The sequence below is a fragment of the Gavia stellata genome, chromosome 14, assembly GCF_030936135.1.
Source record: "Gavia stellata isolate bGavSte3 chromosome 14, bGavSte3.hap2, whole genome shotgun sequence".
Lineage (NCBI taxonomy): Eukaryota > Metazoa > Chordata > Aves > Gaviiformes > Gaviidae > Gavia > Gavia stellata.
The window spans coordinates 20,916,443-20,943,975 of NC_082607.1; the positions used below are offsets into that span (position 1 = coordinate 20,916,443).

The window sequence follows — 27,533 nt, forward strand, 5'->3', positions numbered from 1 at the left end:
GTATAACCATGACAAACTGTAAATATATTAATCTGCATTATTTTCAGCTTGCATAACTTTTTGATCCAACTATACGTTATAGATTTTCCAATTGCCAAAACAATTTTTTACTAAACAAAGCAAACTCATGCAACCTCACTGGAAAACTTGAAATGTAGCACTTATAGAAACAGAAGCTTGGGTAACTTATTGACCAAGGATTTCCCATTTCTAGTTTGTTTTTCTGCATGCAGCCCTATGGGGGAAGAAGTGCAAATGCCATCCACAAACACGGTAACAGGCACAGCCAATTTCTGTCATTCTAAAAAGAAGATTTTGTACTACATCAATTTAGTGCAAGGCTCAGTGGTCAAACGAGCTTTAGCAGTGACTGTGATTTTGTTCAGAATCGCAGTCCTGTGGTACTTCTAGCTGCAGCTCTATAAATAGAGAATGAGAGACAGAGTCAGTGTTGCTAGACTGCAGATCAGCCATGTTACCAGCAAAAAGGTCTTGAAAAAAATATATATTGTGATTGGCATGACCAATTGAATCGTGCTCCTTGCCCAAACCCATAAACAAATTCTTTCATTGACAGAACCCCATGGGCATTTGTTTCCATACATGGGACTCTGGAAAGATGTTACATGCTTCTATAAATTTAAGCATTCATTTTAGGTGATGCAGTGGTGCTGCTTTCAATAACTGAATATCTTAATCAGAGATGCCTTGAGAGACATCTTGTATCAGAGTGATGACAGTATCTATATTAACAGGGAGGTTGGTTTTTCTCTAAAGAGCAATTCATTGAATGAAATGATGTAGTTTGGTTAATGAAATATAATGAACACCACAAACGGATAACAGAAAAGTAATGTACTTTAAGGGCGTTTGTACTGGTTATGAACAAGTTCGTAACTCTGGCATAAAGCGCACGTGTTTGTAGATGTACTTTTGGGCAAGCTTTGCTGTTGTTATTAAAGTATTCCAGTGATTTCAATACAGCTGTCCCCAAACACTCAGCTGAAGAAAAGGCTCCTTTTGGTCTAAAACCTGCACAGTGACTTAGGTGCCTGTAACGCCAAATAAAGTCTCTGCCCCTCAGAATGATACTGCAAAACAGAAAATTAGTACCTTTAAGTGCCTCGTAGCAAGCCAAATGCTGATACAAGGTTACTAGATGGTACATATTAACACTGAAATAGGTATCTTTGAATAAAAAATAGCATGATATAGCGCATTACCACTGAAATAATGTCAATAATTAGATTTGATATAGTTGTATAACAAAAATTCTTTCTCTGCAACCAGTAAACAAAAGCAAAATACATTAATCCAGATATATCTGCTCTAGATCCTTCAATTTTTAATTTGGCTTCTTATCCATGTGTTTAAAAATTAAGGTAGACCCAAGGGATTAGTTTTTCAAAGCTAAACTGAAACCTAGTGCATTTGACAGTGCCAGAACTGCATCAAAGCTTGTTGTGTTCAGCCATGTGTTTAGGAAATGCAGCACAGCCAGAAAGATCGTCAAAAGATGTCACCATTTGTGGTTGATGCTACATAATAACTTCTCTTTTGCTGGGGATTAAAAAAGAGGAATCCAGAGAGAAGCCTTCAGAAAGAAAGGATTTTGCAAATATGCATTTAAATGGCCTATGGCAACTTATTCCAGACAGAGCACTCTCTCCTCTAAGCCATACTCCATTTCTCATGCGGGTGGAGGAAATAATATGTACTTGATGATGAAATGAAGAAAGAGTGCAGTCAGTGTGGAGTTTATTCTCCAAGTCACAGAGGGACGCTGTTAAAGAGTTAGCTTGTGTTTGAACCTCTTGTATTTAAATGAAGTGCAGTCTTGAGGTCTGCTTTGCCCTGAACTCCTGTGTCTTGCTCCAGCTAAGAACTACTGAATCCAGCAAGAAGAGGGGCTAGCGAGTGCCTACTGTTGTTTACAGAAAGACGACCAGTTTTGTGCCATAAGCAATTGCACCCTCTCCTGGTTATGACTTCTCATCTGTGTAAGAATAGTCGAGAAGTTCATTATAGTCACAACTTACATGTTATGTCACATTATCTCTATGATATGACCAACTATCAAATGAACCTTGGTTTTCTGGAGCTAGCTGAATAATGACACCTGTCCAGTTAAAACAAACAAGGGACAAAGGTTCGGGACTGTTACAAATCCAGACATTAATGAAGCTGCTAGAGAAAAAGTGGCATAAGTGACATCAGAACCTGGCTCACAGCATGTTACAGATCTACCAAAGCCTTGCCAACATGCAGAGATTCCCTGGCTGCTTGCTAGATCTGTTTCCTGAGACCCTCTGACACCAACTCAGGTGTAAGTCTATTATTGCTGACACAAGAGTAAACTGAATTGACTCCTGAAGTTTGGATAGGCAGACTAGCTCATATATGCCTGAAGCTGGGTTTTTTCCCATTTGGAAAGATAAAATGCTGTTTGTTCATTTTTTCACCTTTCTTCATTGCCGTTTTAAGAGTTACTCTGTGCTCTGTGATAGGAGCAGCTGTTTTGCGTAAAAATAAAGACTAAACCCTAATAATTTTTAATGTTGTTTTTAAGTTTGGAAATGAATTTTGTTAAAGAGCTTACTTAATCCAGTCCTGTAAATTTCTTAACTACACCAAAGGCCTTGGAACATTGCTGCACCTTAGGTATTTTTTCATTTTACTGATAATCTTTCCCCTGACCCCAAGCATGCTGAAACAAAGATAGTCCATGGTTAGCTGGAAATTTGCAGGCTCTGTCTTCAAGGCAATCTTTGTTTTATTATGGCTGCTCTAATATTTTCCAGGATTTATTCTGGGAGGGAAGAGTTGTCCTGCTTTTTAATTCATTTTATCTGGTCTCCGTATTTTCTATTCTTAGCAAGGACAAGATGTGCTAATATAGGCTAATAAACATGCTATCTATAGCCTTTTATGTCATCTTTGTACATAAAATGTCCCTATTTCCTGTAATTTATTACTGTGTGCGCGGATGAGAGATGTTTCATTAAGTTTAGGTGAGGTAATATGTTGCGAGCAGGGCTTGAAAAGGAGCACTTTTTGCTTGGGAGAGGTGGGGTTGTTCCTATTCAATCACATTCCTTTAAAAAAACCAAAAGAATCAGATTTGATCATAAGACAACATCACAGAAAGGAGCGAGTGACTGCACCTGGTACCAGCCCAGCGCTGTATGATATTGCACAAAACACGTCTTGATGCTCACAAAGCAGGAGGCTGCGTTTCTCCCCATTTTGACTATCAAGCTGTGCTTTTGGCATTGTTATTATACTAACCAAGAAGACACTGTAGCTTCTGAAAAGACCCCAGAGTTTGCGATAGCAAAGAAATGACAATCTAGACAGATGGCAGGGTCTCACTTTACAATAAAACCTGTGTGGTTGTGATCTTCCTTTATTACCACTTAGGCAGTGACTTCCTTTCTTATTTCTAATGCGAGGTAGTTCAAAACGTCTAGCTAATGATATGCTCCTCATGCTTCAGAGACTGCCTCTAACTCGTCATCTGTCTCCCCGAAGAGTATCTAAGTGGAGCACACAAGCCCTCTCACACTGCCATGAATTAAGTGCCAACGATGCACGTGACCCCGAGCCTCTTGCAGGCTTGCACGGTTTTCCAACATGTTCTCCCAAGGCAATGACAGAGCGCAGACCTTGGATTGCAGTGTTCCCTCGCTGTAACAATGCAGAGATGGGCAGGGAGAATATTGTTCTCAGTCAATGCCTTTTTGATTTTCACCACCACCACCTTGTTGCCACCAAAAGACTGCCCATCACAGCGATAAACAAGCCATAAAGGTGCCATTCTACTTTGCAAACCCAAGCACAGCTCTATTCAACAGCCAGATAAGGACTACGGGACTCCTACTAAACTGTCCTGCAGTTCTTGATAGATCCCAGAGCTTTGTTTTGGAGGAGCCTGTAATTTCTTATGTTCGATTTCCCCATACAAAGAAGCTTCTTTTGGAAAATGTGTTGCAACTATTGCACCAGCTGGACACTCGCCCATACCTGTATCAGTGAATCTAGACAGCCATATCAAAAGCCCCTTCTGGGTTTCAGAAGTCATACAGACCAGAGGCAAAACCATGTGTTGTGTGATGTCAGGAGGCTGATGTAAGGCAGCAGCTATTGCTGTAATTAGGGCTAGAGAGACCAAAAGTTTACTTGTGTAGGAACACAAACAGCATTTTTTTTCCCCTACAAATAGTTTGTTACAGGCAGTCCACCCAGCTGAACCCCATGCACCCAACACTCCTGACTGAAAATACACTCTACAGTGTGCCAAACGCAGGCAAGTGCTAAGATCACTCCCATAAATTAATAAAGATAATTCCCTGGGAAGCATCTTGTATAACAGCGCATTCCTGATTTTTCCACCTGTCTGTATGTTAAATTACAAGCACAACATGTTTGCGCATGCTGTGATGCAGTTCTTGGCCTGACCCCACCAAGTCTGCTAGGAACTAATAACAGACTTTATGTTGGCCCAGGAGAAGGAGCCAGTGACTTATTTGCCACTATCTGATGTCTGGTAGCTGGCATTGCAGCCTGCAAGCCCTAGCCCCGATGCTACCCATTAGGTCTATGCGATATATCACCCAAGTTCTTAGTTTTGCCTCACACCTCCTTCTCATAGATTTAAGATTATCTGGGGAGGAAGGCAGTGGGGAGGGAGGAAAGAAATTCCCAGTTAAATGTAATCATTAACTGAAGTGGTCTTTGATTTCTCTGTTGTTTAGTTTAATTAGATAGAATTCATTTCGAAGGCAGCCACCAATGTCAAAGGCACGTTAACTATAGCTGTGAATTATTACTGCATCAATAAAAATAATGAAAAGCTTGGATGCTAGCAGAGCCATTAGGCTTTGGAGCAGTAACAGCTAGTTTTCTGTTTTCAGACACAATCTTTCTTCCTTATTGTGCCTTTCAAATATTTTCATACTGAGAACTTGTGGCCAGTTTTTCTCAACTGCTTCTATTCTTCAGAACCTGTTCTCGCTCAGAGTGTATCTAACCAGGTTCAGGCTTCCCTTTTCACTTTGGACCTCTCATATTAACATGGAAATGGATGGTTTGAGTCATGCCAAAGGGCACGGTATCTGTACTGAGTCATACAGCCTGTACCGAGTCAATCAGTCTGCTACCCTCTCTGTTACAGTGCTCAATAGCAAGAACTCAATGAGAACATGTCATGCCTATAGACTTCCTTGATACAGATGCCCAGGTTTCAGCAACCTCTTCCCAAATTAGCTGAACTTTTTAAACTCAAGGAAGAACACAAATACTGCTGGTATGCAATGGTTAACACTGCAGAAGGGCTACACAGATCTGCTTGCACTTTGGGCTTGCTTTGATCCCTTTGTTGTACTTCACGCCTTTGTAATGCTCCACACTTGCTGGCACCAGCCTTGTCCGTGATGTTCCAGAAAAAGACAGTGCATGCACCCAGAGTATCTGTTACCACCACGTAAGCAAGACTTCTTTGTTCAGCCTGTATGTGCGCGATCTCCCAACATCCATGCTCAGCTTATAGGTTAGGAGCTAGGGCTGCAAGGCTTAGCAAATTTAGCTGGGAAGTCCACAAGTCCCTCCTTCACCTCTGAAAGAAACATAAACCTTTTACTGAAGGAGACAGGATAATGTTTCTCACAGCTATAAACCCCAGATCCTCTGGACGTGCCACAAGGTACCTCTGTGCACTTTGCCTGCAGGTGAGACAGACCCACAGTAACCACTTCAGCCAGGGCACGAGGAACCCCAGCTGCTTCTAAAACTCTCCTCCTTCTAATTTCTTGCAGAATCTAGCTTTTATGTCATGAGACATCTGACAACTGATCTGCTTCCTTTGACTTAAAAAGGCCTGTCAGAGATGGCATAGGGCTGACAATGCTTGCAATGAGCTTCTACATCTAGTAAGTATCAGCAAGCCTGCAGAAATCAAGGGCTGTTGGTGGTAAGAGCTAAACTTTGCACTGGACTCTGCATACAGGACACAGAACCCTATGTGAGTAGGAAAATTAAGCTAAACCACATTGTATCAAGAAAGTTACTGGATTTGGGCAAGAATAAAATGGTTTAATGCAACATATGATTTCTGGTTCACAGAAGATTGTCTCTAGGCTGTTGATCTATGATATTTACACAAAGATTAAGGCAGATTTTCACTCATCAGCTCATCTGAAAGAAGATTTTTGAGATGAAATTTTAAGTTCGCTAATACTATCAAGTGCAGCAACCTTCCACCACCAGGTATGTGAGGATTAGCAACTAAGACTGAAAAGTTGCCTTTTATTCTCTACAGTTTCCTCTTCACAACCATACTCTTCCAGGGTTTATTTCTGTAAAGCTCCTTCTTTTGGAAGACATATGGATAGGTATCTGTTGAGATCTCATTGATTCAGAAGGCCTTTGGACCGTCGAAACAAACTGAATCACAGTCATAAATACTGAAATCCCTTTTCTTTTTATTCTCATTATTGAGGAATTGCATTTGTAGTCCCATCTGTGAACCAGATTAATTCGGAGCCATCTGCCATGAGCAAATTGCTAATTTTGGCAGATACCAGAGAGATGCTAGTATCATCCTTATGCAAACATTTGATGTCAGCTCTGATTGTTGTGAAGAAAACAGCTACCCTTAAAGGTGCTTATGGCTACACCGTGAACGTGTAGAAATTCAGATGACTGATTACAGATTCTTAAAGAACGGAAGGAGGGCTCAGCAGTCAGCACAGACCTGGTGTCTGGTGCACTGCAAACACATCCACTGTAGCAAGGAAAAAAACGATGCGAGAGCTGTGCAAACTGAGAGCGCTACCCTGTTAGCTGTGATGCATGTTTAGTGGAGAACTGGGACCGCTTCACAGAATTCACACAAGAGGCTTTTAAGAAAATGCCCCTAAAGACCTCATCTGGAGTCAAAGGGAAAATTTGTACTGATTTCCGTGGGCTTCAAAATGTCTGGAAATACAACTATTACTAATGATAAATTGAAAGTGAATCAAATCTGTAGGAAAATGTGAATTTTCAGACATATATTTCCTCCTCTTTGCTGATGCAGTTTTGGTGCAGACTCCAGCCTGGCTGAAAATATATTGCATTGATGTATTGTATACTGTATTGATGTTTGTATAATAAAAAAAAAATTCTGATACAACTTTTAGGGAAAAAAACGCCAAAACTCAAAGATCGAATAGGTTGGGAGACAGAAGATTTTACTGGAAAAGAGAATTTGTTCAACAGGCTTCATATATACATTCCCTTGCTCCTATGGTAGTACTGAATCAAAAAAAGGAAAGAAGTAATTTCAAGTTCCCTGCTAATTCCAACCCCATGGGACCCCAGCCAGATGCCTGTTTTTAACATGTACCTATAGAATAGTACTAAAAGTCTTGTTTTGCCATTGTATGTATTGGACCTGTCCTGTGCAGACAACTTTGCCATTTAACATTCCTACCCCAAAAGAGATGAGCTACCTGACTCAATAAGCCTGGGCCAAAGTCAATACTGCATCTGTGTGTGCTGATTTTTACTATTTCTAACCTAGTCCCGCTCTTTCTGATGATTATTCAGTGGTTTGTCATCTTATTTAAATAACATGACACTCATCGTGTGGAATACCTGAGTATGGATCGCCATGCCAAGCAGCCTGCAGTACACGTATACTACTCTTCTGACACTATGCAGTACAACATCAGCCTCTCCACTGTCCTGGAAAGCTAACAATAACTATCAAAGCACCAGATTAGGCTCACTTTTATTTCCTGGAAAATACATATTCACTGACTACAAAATGCAGGAAAAGCAACACTTGCATACCCTCCAGGTTCCATGAATATTAGTTTGGTTTGTTGTTGCTCTTAATATTCATGAATAGGCTGCTTGCTTTCCAAGTCTGTCATCTATTTGGGGAACAGCAAGCTATCCTACGATTTAATTTGCTGACCAATCAGCAATACAAAGTGACTGGCCAAGGCAAACTATGGTTTAAAAAAAAAGCTCAGAGGTTTAATTGGAGTAAATTACATAACATTTGGAAATAACAAGTGAGCTTGTAAAAATCACAGAACTAGAAAAGCTCTTTTGTTACTTAATCTATTTTGAGCAGATAATTGAATTTTCCTTTACTTCCGTGAGAATTCAGCTCTTAGTGCTGTGCCAGGTCCAGACCACATCCCAGAGGTCAGCAAAGTTCCTACCTACGCTGCGGTGGGTGGGCAGAGCTGTCGCAGCCCGCAGCACCATGTGCTCTGCACACAAGCATCTTCCATCGCACTCTGGACCACACTTGCACACTGACAGTAAAAAAAAAAAGTGAGAGTGCACCTCAGAGCGTGGTGTGGCATATTTGAGGAGAGGTTAGCTCTGATGTGAAGAAGAGAATGGGTCCTTTAAAGCCTGGGCTTTACTCTTTGCTGGGACTGAAGCACACCAGCACACCTCTATGGTCTTCCCATGGTAGCAAAAGTAAGATGCTTGCACCATGATGACTCTCTCACTGAACCCAAAATTTCCCATAGGTGACAGTATCTTTCAAAACAGCTGTAACTTTATTAGCCATAGAGTTATTCTGGCTGTAACTGGTGAAGTCTTCTCCCCAGCTTTATCAAGAGGTTCACAGAGCAGTACACAAAACTGTGGCTGTAAGTTGTCAGGACCAGGAAGAACAGATTTGAGAAGAAATGCTAAGTTCTTAAAATAGCCCATGAACCTTGCTTGGAGGTAAACCTAAAAGGAAATACAACTACTCGAACACATCACTGTTCAGCACACTTGTCCATCATGTGCTTTACAGCAGCCTTTAGAGAGAGGTGCTTCATGCTCCTGGCTGTCATACGCTCCACATGTAAACAGAGTAATTTCTTCCTCTCCCGAGACACCCCTTACACAGACGGCTGCCGTGCGGGAGAAGCATGTTGTTATAGTTACTGGCTATGACTTACCCCTGCCATTGTTATGGTATTTTCAGTAAATGGCACCTAAAGAGCAGTCTAGCAAAGGTTTGCAGAATAATGACTGCCTGTGTTCACTTAATAACAGGACACAGCAACTCTGCCACCTAATCTCTTCATCCATTTCTCTCTGTCCCTTACATTGTGAATGAGACCCTGATTCTCTTACATAAAGAACACAACAAAGGTCAGTTCTTATATTTGAAAGATTTTTACTTCTGCTCCCTGGAAAGGTCATCATACAGTGGAAAAGCAGAGCTCTTCCCCTCAGGCAGCTCTCAAGAGACTGGTATGGAGTGGCCAGGACACATCACCTTTTAGAGACTCTGTGGCTGGTGAGCGAAACTGCTTTGCCAGTCAAGTCTGTAAGGGGCCATGGTTTTCTACCTTGTTTTGGGTGTATCTTTTGCTAACTAGATACGGTCACTATAACCCCACAAGAGGTTCGCATAATGCAACCTGTAACATTTTCAGTCAGGATTGTGGTACAATGATGAGGTTGTGGGAATGAGTGAAGATACATGCCCATAAAATGGATTATGCTGAATGATGCTACTCAGCTGCTTTTGAGATGCAAAGACAACAATTAACTGAGCTGACGTGAACAGACACAAATAGGAACAGCTCTTCATGCCTGGCAGTTAGAGAAACAAGACTTTGTTATAGAGTCAAATAATAACCTCTCAGAGGCAGACAGCAGGAAAATGGGAATGAACAGGTTTTCACAGACCCCAGATTCAGGTGAATGAAGGCAATGTATTGAACACTTAAGAGAGAGCAATCAGAAGATGCTGCTTCTGCACCTTTGCCCGTAGTGCAGCAAAGACAAACAGACAGGTAACAGGCTCCTACACGTGAGTCAAGGAGCTGCCTTCACACAGCTTTGTTCAGGCAAACAACCTTGTGTACATCTAATGAACAGATTATACTAAACCTTATATATAAGAAGTGCTGTGACACTATCTTACAAATTTCTCAGCCAGACAGAAACCGTTCCATGAAGTGTGAATTTTTGTTACTACTCAACCAAAAAAGCAGGTTTTCTGTATGTTTTGGAACATATAAGTAGCTGATTAGGACAAAGCTGTGCTAATCTGATTTATCAGGAGCTTTTTGTGAAAGCAATTAGGTATGGGATTCCCAAAGGACTTTCTGAGAAGGGGTCCAGCAAAGATAATTACTGAACGTATATCAATACTGCTGTGGAATGAGCATCAGGAACTTGTGTTCAGAAACCCCTCCTATACTAGCTTTGTGATTTGACAAGCTCACCAACTTTGCCCCAACTTTGCTTAACTAAGCACTTCTTTCCATTTAACGTTCTATCACTATACATGAAATAAATGTTAATTACCATCACTGCATGAACAATCAGTGAAACTGCTGAAACGGAAGTCCAGTCCTGCAGCCCTCTACCAGCAAAGACTTCCTGCAGTCTACAGAAGAGCCTGAACCACAGCCAGGGAAGTTAATCCTAGTTTGTGCATAGGATCTTGCATCAAGCCAGTATTAGTCTAAAACGTACTGATGAAATCTGGTCTTGTAACAAACCTTGTAAATAAAGCTGAAACCGGCACTGTATCTCTTCTCCCACACACATGTTCTCCTTCAAGTTGTAAACTTCGCGGCAGATACAAACCTAGCTACAGAAGGATAGCTGCACACTGGCATAGAGACAAAGAGCAATGAAACAGACCTACTATGAAATGTATCACTGAACTAGAGACACTGGAGCTGAATTTCAGCTGCAATAAACCAGCCTTATTTCATGGACCTCTATCTCTGCCCAGTTAAGCCAGCAAGGCTGTGAATTCGAGCAGACACAAGTTTGGTATTCAAGAGATCTTACAGAAATCCACATGAATCCCATCACTTGCTTTCCATGACATTTCAGGAGAAACTTGTCATTAACCTGCAATAATTACTGTCAGTTCCTCATGTTACTGAAAAAACTTTTCTTCTATTCTACTTTCTGTCCTGTTGGCCTATAGGATGGTCACACTTTCTACAAGACTGAGAAAAAAATGGCTCATTCTCCTATTTTGCTACTTACATTTTGTCAGACTAAAACCTAGTACTAACATTTCATTTTTTAGGTCTGGTAGAAGAGATTCTTCATCTCTCTAGTGCTTAAACCACACATTAGAATCACCTCACTACAGCATGCAGAATGCTGCCATTTCTAAGTATTAAGCTGAGCATTCTTGAATGTTGTCAGGGTTGATCCTTACTGTTTGCTTTGGCTACAAAAAATTACTGCTGAAACACTATGTACTAAGGGGCCTATCCACTGAAAACATTTTCTTCTATGATTGACTGGTATTAATCATTTTCTTCTTTCACACACAGAGGGATGTGTTCAAGTAGACTTCAAAACGAGGCTTAATACGTAAGGATTATCCAAGTTTTCAATGTCCGTTTCTACACAGTGAACATGCAAAAATTGTCAGTGGTCAGTAATGTCTATAAACTATTCTAGTTATTGGCAGTAGTACTTGCAAATGAAAAGAAGCAAAAAAGAAAAAAAAGTTAGGGACAGTGTGATACGTGACACTCGAAGTGACAGGATTCAGACTTTGTGTTTTTTCACAAAGATCCTTGTGTAACTTACTGATGGCTTGGTAGCTAAGGATCCTTCCTACAAGTCATAGTTGTTCATTGCTCAGATATATAGCAGCTTAGCTCATGCTGTAACGTTATGTACTGCCCCAGCGTTTCTGAACTACAGCTCTCTGGAGATGGAGACCAAGATGGTATGTCTCTACTATGGCTAAGTACTGAAACCTAGCAGACTGTTTGCTTACAGTTATTTACAAGCCTGTGTGTTTTCAGGATTTACTTACGAAAAGCAATTCCACTTAGTACAACAGCATGGCAATAGTTCATATTTATAGATTGTAATATAATTTCAGACAGCTCCAAATTCCTTGACAAAGCGCGCGTCTGTAAATCAACCTATAAATCAGTATGTTCACAAACACTGTAAGACTGAAAAGAACACTGAGTGAGATTGAAAATGCTGAGTATTTAAGTCAGGCAGAACATGTTTGCTCAGACTGGAAAGTTATCATCCAAACAGGACTCCCACGTCTACTCTGGGCATTTAAAGCAATGGACCTACATTAAGGACTTTGTTTTATGACTCCTGCACAGCACCTCTCTGTGCAGTACCACTTTCCTAATGCAGGATAATAGCTCAAAACTGATCTGGAACACTTGACTAACCTGTTTTTCACCACTTGGCTTCCTGTAATTCAGCAGCAGCTCCACAGCTCCCACCACCTCCTTCCGTATTGCATACAGCAGAGCATCTCCCACATATATGCTGTGGTTCAAAAGCAACTCCATGATCTCCAGATTTTCATTCTCTATGGCTATTAAAAGGGCACTGCGACCAAGAGGATCCATACAGTTAATGTTGATGTTGTAGTAGATCTCTGCCTCTTGCAAGGCATGTTTCACACTGGCATAGTCCCCCTTCTCCACAGCGCTGAGGTAGGCCTTCTCTTCCACTGAGAGCTCTGCCTCCGCTCGCACAATCTGTAATGGGATCCGATCTCTGTACGGTGAATAGTTTACCTTTTTGTAGTATAGCTGGGCCATTGTTCATAGTGACTGGGCAACCTATGGGGGAAGAAGAAGCATTCGTAAGTGACCAAACAGACGAGCAGCCCCTATCTGTTCCTCACAGGGGACAAATTTCCAAAGGTCCATCGCGGCAAAAGCTTCCGATTCCTTTTTAAGCTGTTTTGTTCTTGACACAGTGACTGTAACACCCCCTGAGCAACCCCACATTAAAAAGCTACCTGAAAAAATAAAGGTTACAGTACTGCTCAGAAGAGGTACACAGAATGACAGACAGTATATTTTTAAATCTGGCTTAAACACTACATCATTGATTTCTTTTAGCTGGTCAGAAGCATGAGCTTGTTGTTTATGGATAATCTATTGCATGTGCAAATAGGTGGATTTCTCATCTTTGCTTTATTTCCCACTCAGTCTTTTTTTCACTTCCCTCCTTTTTCACTGCTGAGCCAGGTCCTCAGCATCTCTGAACTGTCAGTGATGGGAGCTGCTGATTTACACTCTCCTATTTACAGTAATAAGATTTATTTTTATTATTTTTGCTGCTTCTTCTCTGCTTCTATCTCTTAAAATAGGTTTTTATTTTTCCCTAATGTTTACTCTTTGACTAGGTCACAGTTTTATTTTTAAAGTTTGCATGTTTTTAAACGTATTTTCTCACTCTCCTCATTTATAAATAGGACCTAAAGACAGGCTGATGTAGCAAGCCACCATCCTTGCTCTCCAGAGGCAGTGATGTCGTTTATGGTCTAGGAAAATAAGATGTAAATCCTGTGCTGGAACAAGCATAGCAAACTGAATGAATTACTGTTCCTTCCCATTGCTCAAAGAGCCTAGCAGGTGACTGAAGTCATAGGAAACATTGGCTGGACAGGTATTCACACCTAAGTAAAAAAGGAGCTATGCTTATCTACCTCTGGCGTTGATAAATCACACCAAATCAGGACCAGGGGACACCAGCAGCTATAACTAATTGGATGACTTATTCCATCTCCTTGCCCAAAAGCTCGATGGTTTCCGGCAGCAAATTAGCCAGTTTTGTTCCATTTTAGCGCCCTGTCCAGAGGAAAGAGGAGGTTTTGATAAAGAGATGAGAAGGAGGATCTTGTGGTTCAGGTGCCGAACTGGGAGTGAGACGCCATGGGTTCTGTTTTTACCATCCCACTGCATGCCATAAGGCAACCGTGTTCAGCAGAGCCAATTTGCATTTTGCCTTCAGCACCAATGTAATGGGCCCGGTGCGGCGGGAGTGGGTGGATCTGAGCTCCAGCCCAGCTGACACTGCAAAATAGTGGGTGGTTGTAGCATACAGCAAAGTTATATCTGCAAATTTCCTGGGGAGCCAGAGATTTGTAACAACGAGTTTGGCATCTCAAAAAATGTGCACTCTTAGTATCCTGGTTTCCTACAAGTACGAGAAAAGTTTTTGTTTGTGACATTTCCAGAGTTACAGCTCTCTGCATATATGCTTCCACCTGAAGACACACATAAAGGCATTAGAGGCAAAAGGACCTATGATCTGAACAGAAACCATCATAAATATATTGGCTTATTTTCTATGGAAACATTATGCCACTAAAGCTTTTAGAACTAAGGAACAATCTTGACTGACTTAGGAGCTTGAAGTCTCAATGAACTACATGTATAACCAACTACTCTGATTTTCAAAAGGACTAAGGATCACAGGTAATTTTTCAAATTTTGTTTTTGAAAATGTTATACCTGCAGGGTCCAGCCAATTCCAACTGAAATACTGTCACGACACAAAAGGATGCAGAACAGCTCTGATAACAAGTAAGGACTAAAGAGATCTTTGGGAAGGTAGGGATAAGCCCAAATGGGAAGGGAAATTTTGTCCTCGTGTGACAATCCGGTTCACGGGAGCAGGGAACACCCAGAGGTGGGACTGGTGGCAGAGGACAGTAGCCACCGTGTGGAGGTCTCCAGGGGGGAATCTGTTGGCTCCAAAAAACCTGAGGGATTCTGGTGACAAGTGCAGCTGCTAAAGTGGAACTGGATATTTTTCACTGCTCTTCAATTTAATTGAACGTTTTGTAGATGGTGAGTAACATTTGCAATGAGTTCTAACAAATGTCACCTTATGAAACATCATGCCAGAATTGGATCCCTTTCCTTTCCAACAATTTTGTAGAAAGAAAAGAAAGCTTCAGATATCGTAACTTCTCAGTGAGATCTCATCTCCCAGCAGAAGCCCAATCCAAGAAAGTGTTTTGTTAATACTTCAAGCACGCAAGAAGCTGCAATAAAATTGAACAGGAAAGACTCACAAATTTGCCCTGAATTCTTCTCATGCCATCATCTGCATAGCCTAACAAACACACACTGCTGACTGGGTTTGGAAATGATAGTATGCAGTATCAAAACAGATATATGTCTGCCGGGATTACATGGAAGATTTCAGCAAAACATTTAGCTGTTGAGCCGCCCCTCAGCCTGAGATCCAGCACAATTACAGATGGATCTTCCAAACCTGATGTCTTTCTCTTCCAATAACTGGCTAACAGAGCATCAGTCAAACATGTGGATGGAACAAGTAAGCCCAAGGATCACTGCTCTCTAGCTGTCGCTTCCCAATACCACCAATCTCCTGGAGGCAGCATCTCTTGGTGAAAGAAACAGACCATGCTGGTAGACCCTAGACCACTTGTTTGTCCCAGAGTGGTACTGTCTCCTGCTTAACAATTAAAAAATGACAAAAATATTGATGAAATCCAGGTTAGAAAAGGGGTAGGCAATTCATAGGTGCCTAGAGAGAAGATACAATGAAGTACTTGAAAGGTAGTGAAAATAGAAACATAGTCACATTACAATTTTTGAATCTGTGCAGAGAGCCTGAAAACACACCTTCTCCATATGAATTCTCTTCACAGAGAGGCATTTTCTGCTACTTGAGTTAGTATTTGGGGCAAGGAAATTTTTTTCCAGTCTATGCTTGATTGCAGATGCATCAGACAATATCCAATGCCTGGCTAGTACAAAGGCAATACCTGCAGCACAAACAGGTGTAGAAAAACTAAGAGAACCTCATAACAAACTACACAAGAAAAGGGCAAGAGGACTTGCCACACAATTTGGACTCTACCACCTCTCTCCAGTTACACTGCCCTTCTCCCTGAACTATTAGTCCAAATCTTCAAGCCATTTCAGCCTGACACCACTTCTGTGTTGTCTGGCACAGAAATGAGAGCTTTAGCCCCTGAAAAGCAGTCATACCTGGCAGAAAGAGCTTGTCCGAGGGAAGGAAGGTTTCCAGCCACATTACTTTGTCTAATAACACAAAATGGTTTTCCTATCCCTGCAAAAATTTCACTGCATCTTCCAACATTCAGTTCAGACATAACTATCTCCTGCATGAACAGGGCCACTTTTTTCACTCTGAAGAGTGAAATGGCATCACAGCTGCCACAGGTGGGTTTGTTGGGGTCTCCTGCTGCCTGCTTTTGGACTGGACTCTTGGCATGGACATGTTACAATCACAAGGGAATGGCATTACTTCAGTTGAGAGCTGAAAACAACAGCTTTTGCTGAAAACTAAGAAGTGGCTTTATACATGTCTCCGTCTGTACGAAATCTACTATGAGCACTCTCTACAGACACTGCACTATCCTCAACACCCTTGCGTGTCTCCCACCCTGGATCACGACTTGATACCAAATGATCAGTTCATCACACTGATGTATCATGCCCAGGTGAAACAGAGATCTCTTCAGCACCAAGGGAGAAGAGACAACAGAAAGAACAAAAATTAGCTTTCCTTTCTAATGTTTCTTGTTGGAGAGAGAACATCATGAAAAGTGCACAAAGTTTCAAGTGATGCACGGGAAAAGGCAAGGGGGGCAGCCTGAATGATGTGTAAGAAGCAGTGAGGAGAGGGCAAGGAGAAAGAAAAGCAGGGGAGCCGCACTTAATAGTAGCCATTGATGAAAATAGACAGGCAAAGGTCACTCAGCAGCACTGCCTTTTGCTACTAAAAATGTGATGAGTTTTCACTACAAATTTTTTTAGGATCTGTTAGCAGTTGAACCATCACTCATTTCCCACTTTACACGCACAAGACACTCCCATGTGCCACTGTCTCATGGGAATCAGTATGACCTGTCCAAAATGGGATGAGTATAACTGAAAGGGTGGGAGCCAGTGCTGGTTTACATCCATGTAGTCACTAGGCCCATTATAAAATAGGACCTTCCTGGCTTTTCACAGAATCACAGAATGATAGGGGTTGGAAGGGACCTCTGGAGATCATCTAGTCCAAACTCCCCCGCCAGAGCAGGTTCATCTAGAGCAGATTGCACAGGAATGTATTTTATTTGCTTTTATCATCGTTTGACATTTCATGATGCTGTTTAAGAGGTGGAAAAGCACCATTGCTCCTGAATGCTGAGCTCCCTATGTAACGGAAGCACCAGAAACATGTAGGGGTATTGAATTTAGATATCGGAGCTCATCGCTCCCAGATGATGTGAGCATCTGACTACCTCAGGAACAAACCAAATACTGGATCTTGAACACAAGATCAATAGACAAGAGCTACCTTCCCCACTTGATGGAACTCCGTACGAGCAGCCAACTCGCATCACACATTGCAGCAGACAACAAAACACCCCATCTGCCAAGTTGCAAATAGAGCGGTTGGTTGTTCCCTCCTACTGGAGATTCACTCTGACACACGTTGGCAAAACTGTGTGTGGCTTTAAATGTCACTACACCTTCCCTCTCAGATCTGCAGAAGGGTTTATGTGTTGGAAAGCCTGCCTGTATTGTTTAGTTGTATCAGCCCAACAAAAGAACTGATCTCTTGCAACACGTCTTACTTCACTGCTCCCCTCCATCCTTCTCTCCAAGGCTATTTTTTCTTTTTAGTATTTCAGGGAGAGTATTTTCCTCATTTTGCATTTCTAATCTGGACTTCAGGTCTGGAAATCATGGACCATAACTGCTAAAATGGCCTGACTCTTTCATCATGCTCAGTGGCTGTGTGCTCAGTAATATTGATCTTTTTTAAAAAGGTTATAAACCTGAGTTATGAAATAGTCCAGAAGGGCCACTTAGGTAAATAATATTACATTTAGTTAATGGACCAATTGAATTTGTGATTGGATCCTTCTTTTAAGTGCTCTAGATCTTATTTACTAACAATGCCTGACTGACCTTATACCTCCCACAGTTTGAGGAAATAAAACTGACTTTGTAACATTCTGCAATTCCTTTTCTTCTGCAAAGATACCTTCTTGTTCCAGAAAATTGCTTTTTCCATGGAGTTCAGTGGGAACCAGATTGCAACCCTAAGTCTCGCTGCTTCTCATGATGTCTCTGCATCACACTCACCACCTTTTTGGTCAGAAGCAGAAATTTTTCCTGATGCTTTTAAATGCAAAAAGAGCCACTACTGAATAAATGTACAACCTCAGAAGTATTTTAAAATTATAAAATTGCAGTGACCTTCTGGTGTATATGGCTGTGTACATTCCCTTTAGCAAAGGCCCCATGATCTCAGGAAGTTTATATTCAGCTCATAACTTATGTAAGATATATCATTCCCCTGGAATAAGTGCCTTCCAAAACTTGCAGGGTTGCAGTACAACACAAAAATGAGAAACCGACAGCTAATAAAATTGGAGATGAGTAATCTAGTTTCACTGCCCAAAATGAGTGAAAGGGAGAGCACTAATAGAGAATGTGATAAACATGCAAGGCTGCAGTCATTCATGATTCACATTGGAGGATATGTCCATAGAAGGTGCAGAGAAAAACTGCATGCAACCTTCTAATCTGAGAAATGTTTGTAAAAGAAGACAACCTCAAACTTCAGACTATAAATCTACAGAAGCCAAAAGAAAATTCTTTGCCAGTAGCTCAAAATGTCATAATTTGACTCAAGTCCCAGCTGCAATTCTTAACTTCCTGGGGAGGGTGACAATTACCAAAGATATATATGTTTGATTTGGAAAGGCCAACTCTTTGGTATAATTCTCTTCCGCTGCATAATCAATTGATGAGTCATGACCAACCGCATATGGGGGGATATATATGTGTGTGTATATAAAAATATCATTACAAAAGATACCCCATACGTAGTACACTTGGTGATACTGTTGGGCTTAAGAAAGTACCTGTTCCTCTCTGAGCCATCAGCAGTCCTAACTAAAACTTAGGAATCAAACTCAGTTCTCAGTCTTCTGGCTTTAGGGTGCTCAATCATGTCAGCCTAGGACATCTACAAGGCCGCCTAATGCTGGAGGGTGGAAACGTTGGCACAGCTGAATTCTCTACTAGATGAATAAGCTCTTTCTGCTGGACACAGCCTTACTGAGAGCCAGTATGACTCTGTAGCACAAACTTGCCCAGGAAGTAAGGAGCATTGAAAAATTTACCACATTCCATTCCATGTGCAAAGCACTTGGTTTCACCTTGCCTTCTCAAGCAGAGGAGCACAGCAACATATGTATTTCAAAGGAAAATAACAAATCATGACACTCCACCACATATGCTTAAACCCATGGGGAAAGCCTAAAAGGCAGCGTGTAACAGATGAGAATCATGTTGTCTTGGTGAAGAGCTGAAGGGCTCTCCCATGCTCTAGTGATGACCAGAGCAGAAGGACCTAGAGAGAAGAACACAATGAAACTGGCCTCAATGTCAGACTGAGCTCTACAAGCCTGAAACATCCCATGGGTTTCGCAGGGGCTTTTGTAGATGCAAAGCTCCACCTCGCCATATCTCTACAGAATCAAAGTCAGCTAGCTAGTAGCCAAGGCTGGTATTCAGGATGCAAAAGGAAGATTTAATTTTGGAGAGATAGAAAGTTCCATTAGAACTATACTCGTCTGCAGATGTAAGTAAGGAAAATTTGCAGGAAAAGACTTTTGCATTTGTTATATCTAACTGCTGTAGTTGGAAACAAAACTGAAAAGTTTGTCAGCACACAAGCCTTCTTCACACCTGGATTGACCTGACCATAGAGAAGAATTCACATCATAAACCTAACCATTTAAAAAGATGATGTGTTTGATACTCCTTGCTTTCCTCTTCAAGCCAACTAGTAATTTTGTTCTGTTCTTGCTAGGTTTCTCTATTGAACCTGCTGCCTCAGCACTTGAGTCCTTCATAACGCTGGTGACAGGAGCAGACCATTGCTTCGCAGGACCAGGATGTTCTCAAAAGTCTTTTTTCCATGGAGCTGCAAAGGTAGGCTACCACTGATTCACTGCTAGCAACGATCACCTGTAGCAACCCAGAAAAGTTATTCTTCTTTCTTTTGCCCCCAGTGGTTCTCTGTCCTCCATCTCCACCTGCTGAGCTTGATGTCCTCTTCAGCAGAACTGTATTTTAAAAAGGTGTTGTCCAGACATTTAAGTTTTGTACATCTGTGACTTAAATAAGCTAGTTTTTCCTCAATGGAAAACTTATTAAATGTGTATTTTAGTGTATTTTAAAATACACAGTGTAACAACATTTTAGTAGATACACAGTCACTACATTTTGTGGGCAGGCTGCTTAATTCATCCAAATGAGTAATGCCCGGAGTTTTAACAGTGCACGGGAAAACACTACTCTGAGAGACTCTGCTTTGCCATGGAGGAAAAAGATTTGTACTCACCTGCCTCAGCTCAGCATATTTCTGTTACCCACTGCTCCATTGCACATGACTCTTAAGGCCTCTTGCCTGAACAGGCTGTACTGGCATCATTTAAGGGTGAAAGTCACCAGGGAAACAGTATTAGCAAACCCCTAGTTTGTGTTATAACCTTCATTAGCTTCATTAGTTTCAGTCTAGTTGCACGGAAGTTACAACATTTCATATTAATCTGGACAAGCCCTAGATATATGGGCTTAAACCAGAATCCATTACAGCCTGTGAGCAAGCTGGTATGAGGCTGCTCAGCCTTACAAGTGAATTCAAACAACAAACCGTACCCTTTCTTGGAAAATGACACCAAAAGCTAATACCAAGCTCACCTGAATTTATAAAACAGTAAATTCGTTCTATGCACACATGTATAGTGTTTGCATTCCAGGAAAGTTGCTAATATAAACTTATTAGTTTATTCAGACTTCAGAGTGCTGTCTCTGGACAATAATAAACAGGACATCCACTCCTTGCCGTTGCAATTCGCACACAGTCTATACAGCCATGCAGAACATGGGCCAACAGTCATCCCTGGCTTTAGGACAAGCAACATCCTTGTCTATCTCCAGCTCTGTCAGTGTGGTCTTTGCAGGGTCTACGTAGCCCAGATTTGGTTTCATCTGTCCTGAAAGCAACGCACAGCTTCCAGCATGTCTTAGTGGAAAGGATGACAGAAAAAACTTCTGGTGTAGAGCCAATTGCAAAGCTCCAATTTGGAAGGCAGAGGGAGGGGGGAGTATTGACCCATCCCTGGAATATTTCAGTATTACCTCAACAAAAGTCAGTCTGGGCTGGATGACTAAAATTACTTCCTGGTGATGGAATGGCTGCAGCACATGCTTTTAGCTACTATTACAATGAAGTATTTACAGTTTGTAATTCTCCCACTTCTTTCCACGCAGCCATCACACAGGTGTGAATAAATAAAAATATACCATTGTGAGGAGCTTAAAAAAAAAAAAAAAGCAGCCCTGGAATACATTCATAGTATGCATCTTTGCAAATGCAGTCAAAACAGAAAGCTTATTTTGCCTGTCTGACATCATTGCTCTGTCCCCTACTCTTTTGAGATGGGCTATCTATTCATTTTCCACCATCTAATAACAAAAAAGAGATGTCAACTGAACTGAGAAATACTGTCAAGCAAGCCGTCCCGTTGTCTTATCTGCTAACGCAGCACTAATGTGGCATGGCATCCTTATCATCTCCGTGCTCTATGTCCACTGTCTCTGCGCCTGCTGCTTGTAACCTCTAGCTGCTGTAGCTATTGAAGAAGGTATTTTTTTTGCCTGTTCCCACTCTGGCTCAATGAACGTTGTAATCATTTCTTCAATCAACAAGATAATCCGTGAACATCATCTTTAGGAGAGCTGATGGCAGTATGGACTGTTAGACCTGCCTCAGCCTGGCTGAAAGTGCAAGTAAACCACCCAGTCGCAAAAGGAAAATACAAGGTTATGGCACAGTTGCCAGGATGAGGAAAAGGCAGTTGCAGCAAGCTATAAACAACTAACAGTGACAGCTGTTTAGGCTCTGTTTCTCGTCTCAGTAATGGGTGGATTTATTAGTGGTTATCAGTTACCATTTCTGAACAAGCTCTCCTGGAACTGTTTTCATTGGCACCCATGTAAAAACAAAGTCAAGACACAGTGTATGCAGCAGCCATCACCTGCAGCCCCCTATGCTGACAGTCTCCAGGGTTACTGTGCAGTAGTAACTCTAGCTCTGGCTCCATTTTAGTTTTGTTCCTAATTTTGTCATTCAAACCAGACTGGAGGTTCTTGGAAGGAAGAGGAAAAATTGTGTGCTCAATTCTCACATAGTTGTTTCCCAATTGCAAAGAAAGGCTGTTTTAGACAATACTTCATTCACCCGCAGCACCTTTTGAAGATGAAAAAGTGCAAGACCCATGAATACTGCTTCCCTGAGTTAATTTCCAAACTATGGTAAATGTGGAGGGATTAAAAGCCAAATTCCCTGCAGCTACAGAACACTGGGGACAGGAACACAAGGAATCTGTGCCCCAAGGGCAGGGAGCACACCACTTGCATTTTGCAGTCATTTGCACAAATGGGACCAAAAAGAGAGCTCCAGATGGGCAAGGAGCAGCTGCCCTGCTCGCGTGAGGGTGCTAGTGCCTGGCAGTGACGCTTCTGTGCCTGCACTCTGTGGAAAGGGAACAAGCTTTCAGACATCCCTCCTTTCTAAAACCTTCATAGGAGAAAGAAAGATTTCTTAGGGGCTTCCAGACAGAGGAAGAAAATTCTGAAACATCCAAATATTTGAAGTACTTAGAGCAGGTGACTGATACGAATGTAGCACATCTTAGCGTGGCGGGATTACCTCTCCTTCACCAGCACCAGCTGATGCAGGGCACAGTCCCCTCTCCTGCAGCTGCAGCCACATGGCTGTGCAGGTTCCCCACCACGTTGGACCTCAGCTGGTTCAGGCACACCTCGCCAGCAAATCTTGTAGTCTGAGCCACCTGGACGGTTGTAGGGCTGAGGAGGTGAAACATTTCTACAAGCAAAAGGTCTTGCTGAATGTGCCGTTTTAAAATGATGGAGACTAAGCATTACAGACTGCAATGGCAGTGCAATTGCAGTTTATCTCAGTCATGTTTTTGCACAAGGCAGGCCTGGTCCTAGCATCCTTCACTGCCCCTTCTGTTGAGACAGTCTCTTGACAAAACGACTGCCTCAGCTGTGCAGTAAAGCAGGGTATTTTATGGGGAGGTGGAAATGCCATACAGAAAAAAGAAAAGAGTGATCTTCATAGAAAGAAAGGGGGTGGAGCTTCCCCTGACAATGATAATAAACAGAATAGTCTGCAGATAAAATAAAGAAGCAAAGCCAAAGCCTAGTTCATTAAGATAGCTCAGGAAAGAGCCTAGAACTGCAGACTGAACAGTTTTTGAAGACTCACAGAAAGGCTGGAAGAGATAAAAACACATTCATTTAAAACGGAAAAATGTTGTTCTCAAGAGAATTAAGCATGCGAATCTAAAAGCCAGAAAAAAATGCTGCATAGACATAAAGCAGCATGGAAGAGGAGTAACACTGTTATACTGCTTGTAAGTAAAGAAACGCATAGGACACAGATACTTGCTTCTATTAATGCCCTAAGAAGGTTCCTGAAAAATATCTCCATCATAAAACTTGCCTATTCAACTACCACATCATTCTTATAAAGTCAGAGATTTGGGTCAGAGATCTGTAGGAGCAACCATGTTATTTCTTAATGTTTGCACACTTATATTGTGCCCTTTGGCTACCAACAATAATAACACCCACCTCTTACATGGCTTTTCAGCCACAGATCTAAAAGTACTTTTTAAAAGACAGACAGCTTTCATCCTCTTGTTGTATGGACGGGAAATCTGCAGCAAACAGACATCTGCAGAAAACAGACATGAAGTGACTTGCTTCATCCTTTCATGACAGCAAGTGATAGTTGGCCAGAATTGTCCAGAAATACACATACATGTATAGCTTAAGATGTGTAACTGATCCTTTGGTGTCTACTGAGACAAGCACAATGCCAGAGCTATATGGAGTCAGAATGGCTCCAGGGGAGCTGAGTCACTGATCCCCTTTAGAGGGATGTGAAATGCTCTTTCCCTGTCCTGTTGGTGCCTTCTGTATACAGAGAACCAAGCAGGAGCTTTGCCTCTGCCCACACCTGCTCCACACCTTACACTGTGGTTAACAAGAATACTACAGTCTCTCTTCCTTGGGCTCAAGTCTGAAGTTTGCAGACCTGCCCCATGATCTTGAAGCAGAAGCCTTCTGGCACCCTTTTCCGATCTCACGGCAGTAAATTCCGTCTCCTGGGGCCCATGCCCTGATGGGGGGCAGTAGTTCTGTTCCACGAAAGGTTGCACAAGAAGCGGTGATAAAAAATGGAAATGTCACACCTTACTAGGGAAACACCTTATTTTAAATATTCCACAGGGCTACTCTGTCACATGCTGAAAAATCTGCAGGACATTGTCTTGGAAATCTGTCCCTGGTCTTCCTAAGGGAAACTTCTCACATGGGTGTAGGATGCTTTTTTCATCCTCCCCAAGTTCTTTTCTGCAGTATAACTTAATGTCATTGATTTTTTTTTGTATTTTCTTTCTTCAAGATATTATTCTAAAATGTTCTCCCATTTTCTTTTGGATTTAATTTTGCAGTTTGCTTCCCTGTTCAGTTAAGTGTTCATTCAAGATATCTTGGCTTTCAAGAGACATCTGAGGTAAGGCTTGTCAGTTTTTCTTCAGAAGAGATTTATTTTATATGCTCTCAGTTTTAGGCTCAGCTACAGTATAACTGCAGGGGGTTCATGTTTAAATGGAGCTGTATTCCTCTGGCTGCAGGAGTGGGCCTATGCAAAGGAAATGCACAAATCCATAAATAAGGCTTGGCACGATTTCACTGCTCTACTTAATGCCGACATTTGCAAGCTCTGTTTTCCCAAACCTCTTGCTTCCAAATCCCTGCACCTGCTAATTTGTTAATTCTGTTTTCAGTGAGTTTAGACTTGTGTATTCTTAATTATGCTAATGAAGAATAAACTATTTAAAATATTAATGTTTTGCAAACCTTAAAAAGAAAACAGTTAACAAATACCTTGCCCCTGGGTCTGTCTTCACTGTTGGATTCACAGACCGGTCCAGGGTGTTACTTTTTCTCTCCCCGGTTCTCTTGAGTGGATGTCCTGTCCTCCCTTTCTCTCTCCTCTTCCTCCCTCTCAGTCTCTTCTGACACAGCTTCACCTTCCCCTTTTCTGCCTGATCTCTGCTGAGAGAAAGATCTTGGAGGTTAATGAAAATCACCCCTGAAGTGGTAATTACCACAGCTGTCTCTACTAGTTTTCTTTTCCTCTCGGTATTGATCTCCTCTCCCCGCCAAGGCTCTGTAAAGGCTCTTTGCTTCTACTCTCTTCCAGCTAGCCCTTGTAACTGGTGTCTGGAACCTGCTGGGAGTTACTGGAGTGCCACAGACCTCTGTCCCCCTCCTGTCTTTTAGGCATCTCTGCCAGGCAGGAGAGTTATACTTCCGGCAAAGGAATGAGGCATGAGACAATGTACGGTCCCTACAAGGCAGTAGCTGTGGCCTCTCTTCCCCATGCACCTACAATTTTAACGCACCACTCTTCTGCTTCCCCTGAACATCACTTTGCAGAATTGGTTTATGTTTTCCTGGCTTCTACATAAAATGTAGGCCAGATCATGGTAGACATACATCAAAATTGTGAATTACTCCACATGAAAGGAATAGTGAGCACTGAACCTGCAAAGAAGAAAGGTGACTAAGTGCTTAATTTACCCAAACGACATCTACCTGCAGAATGTCTTTATTCTTGGCTTCTTGGGGTTTCTTCCTATATGTGCATTCCTGATGCACCTTTAGCTGTGCTCTTTATGTGCCTGTCTTTCCTGGATGTCTACGCAGAGCTGCTAAATCACAGATATACAACATGTAGGATATCATTCTCACCATCTCCCTGACAAGATCTCGCATTGTTTCTTACAGTACAGATGGCTTACAAGATACTGATCTCTGCCAATGGAGCAGCGATTCACTATCTGTAAAGTGAGTCTGAAAGGAACTGTTTTGGCATTAAGATTGAGATTGAGGAAAAACCACACCAGGCAGTCAGGGCTGAGAAGGCCGTGTAAGCAGTATCACTCTTAGCAGCGTATCAAGGAGTTGTTTCACCCAGGAGAGCAGTTTTCCCCAGGGTTGTGGGCTCTCCGTAACTGTTCACAGTCTGCACGACTAGACTACACTAGATTACAGTCATGCCATGCTTGTCACTTCCTTGGGAGTCTAGCCACATTTGCTGGGGTTTATTTTCAGCCCTGAGCTTTGGGAGTTCAATAATTACATGAGAAAGTGTTCTTCTGGAAAAAAAAAAAAGTTTCTAGCCTCTAGGGTGTGAAGTAAAGAGTGTGAGTCACTGAGTGAACTTCATTGATGCAGAAACCAGACAGAAAGTGTCCCAAATTCTCTAGGTTTAAAAATCTCATTAAGACAAAGTTTGCAGATCTGAGGTATGGGGCAGAAAGGGGAGAAACGGGGTTTTGGAGTCCGTGGACTTGGCAGTACTACGGCTGCTTGATTTGGGCATGCCAGACCTTCTCTGCAGGCCACGGCACTACCTTCTCTGTAAGCCCTTTCCTGGCTGGAAAAAAAACAGCATGGTCCATGCAGTAAGGGATGTCTTTGTGCTCTGTTCTGGTACCAGGCAGGTCAGGGCAACGGCGGCATTTTGTACACTGACTCACACCCGCACACTCTAAGGATTGCCTGCTCTGCTATTTATAAAACTAAAAGGGTGTTATCACTCAGTCAACATGGTGCAGAAGCATCATTGGGTGTTCTCCATGAAGACAGTTTTCTAAGTCAATTAACTCATGCCAGCTAGCTATCACACACCCTTGTTCACATGTAGCGTGAAAGGATCCCTTTGACTCAATCAGATAAAACAGACACCAATTTAACACCACTTTTGGCAGAGGAGAAATGCATTTCTATACATGCCTACTTACAGCCAAGGCCTGCTGAAGCTTCTCTACTGCAAGACACCTCTATTACTGCCATGCAGAGCTTAAAAATCAGCTGAGAAAATACGTTACACACTAGACAACTTTATTTAAGCACAGTCATAACTGTGGCTATAGACAGAAATGCAAACAGCGTGTATATTATCAGACAGGCACTATTTTCAATTATCTTTCCTTTTTCTTTAAAGCCCTGGGCCTAAGGGCCCTCCTCACACAAATCCTTGCTTACTAGCACATCTGGTTAGGGCTCCCTGCAAACTAGAAGGTAACATCACCCCCATTTTCTAAGTAAAGAAAAGCAGGAGACACTACCAACTTTTCACAGGAAGCCTAGGGCCAGCAAAGAACATCATTCCACTCCCTAACCACTGACTGACAGCTGAACTACATGTGGAAGACTGGAGAGGAGAGTAAGACTTCAGGGTAGCACAGCTGTTTTCCTTACCAATGTTTTCACTAGAACAAGGCACTGGGGCAGCAGATGTACAGTGATGATGCACTGCTAGTCTCTTCCGACAGGCACTGCTCTCTCAAATCCTCATTTTCTTTTGGCTTCCTCTTGCTTTTTTCCCCTCTTGATTTCTTATCTGAAAGCTTCCACTACCATGGCAGTGAAGAAACTCTGAAAATTTGGGTATCTGATGCTTAGACAGCTACAGGAGTTAGCAGAGAGCCTGGAAAAGGAACAAAAGGCTCAGAGAGGTTTGAACAGTCCCATCCATCTCAGTGAGAGGCTAATTCTGGGGTGCGATCTTCAAGGTATCAATGCTGATTGCAA

The 27,533-nt window shown here is 42.0% G+C and overlaps 1 protein-coding gene across 1 annotated transcript in view; it reads right to left on the reverse strand.

Annotated features, from left to right (window-relative positions):
- TRPC5 (transient receptor potential cation channel subfamily C member 5) overlaps positions 1 to 12,569 on the reverse strand; it is a 65,376-nt gene extending 52,807 nt beyond the window's left edge. The window contains exon 1 of the mRNA XM_009821743.2: positions 12,192 to 12,569. Coding sequence (XP_009820045.1) covers positions 12,192 to 12,569 — 378 coding nt within the window. The remainder of the gene's footprint in view (positions 1 to 12,191) is intronic.
- Positions 12,570 to 27,533: the final 14,964 nt, after the last annotated feature.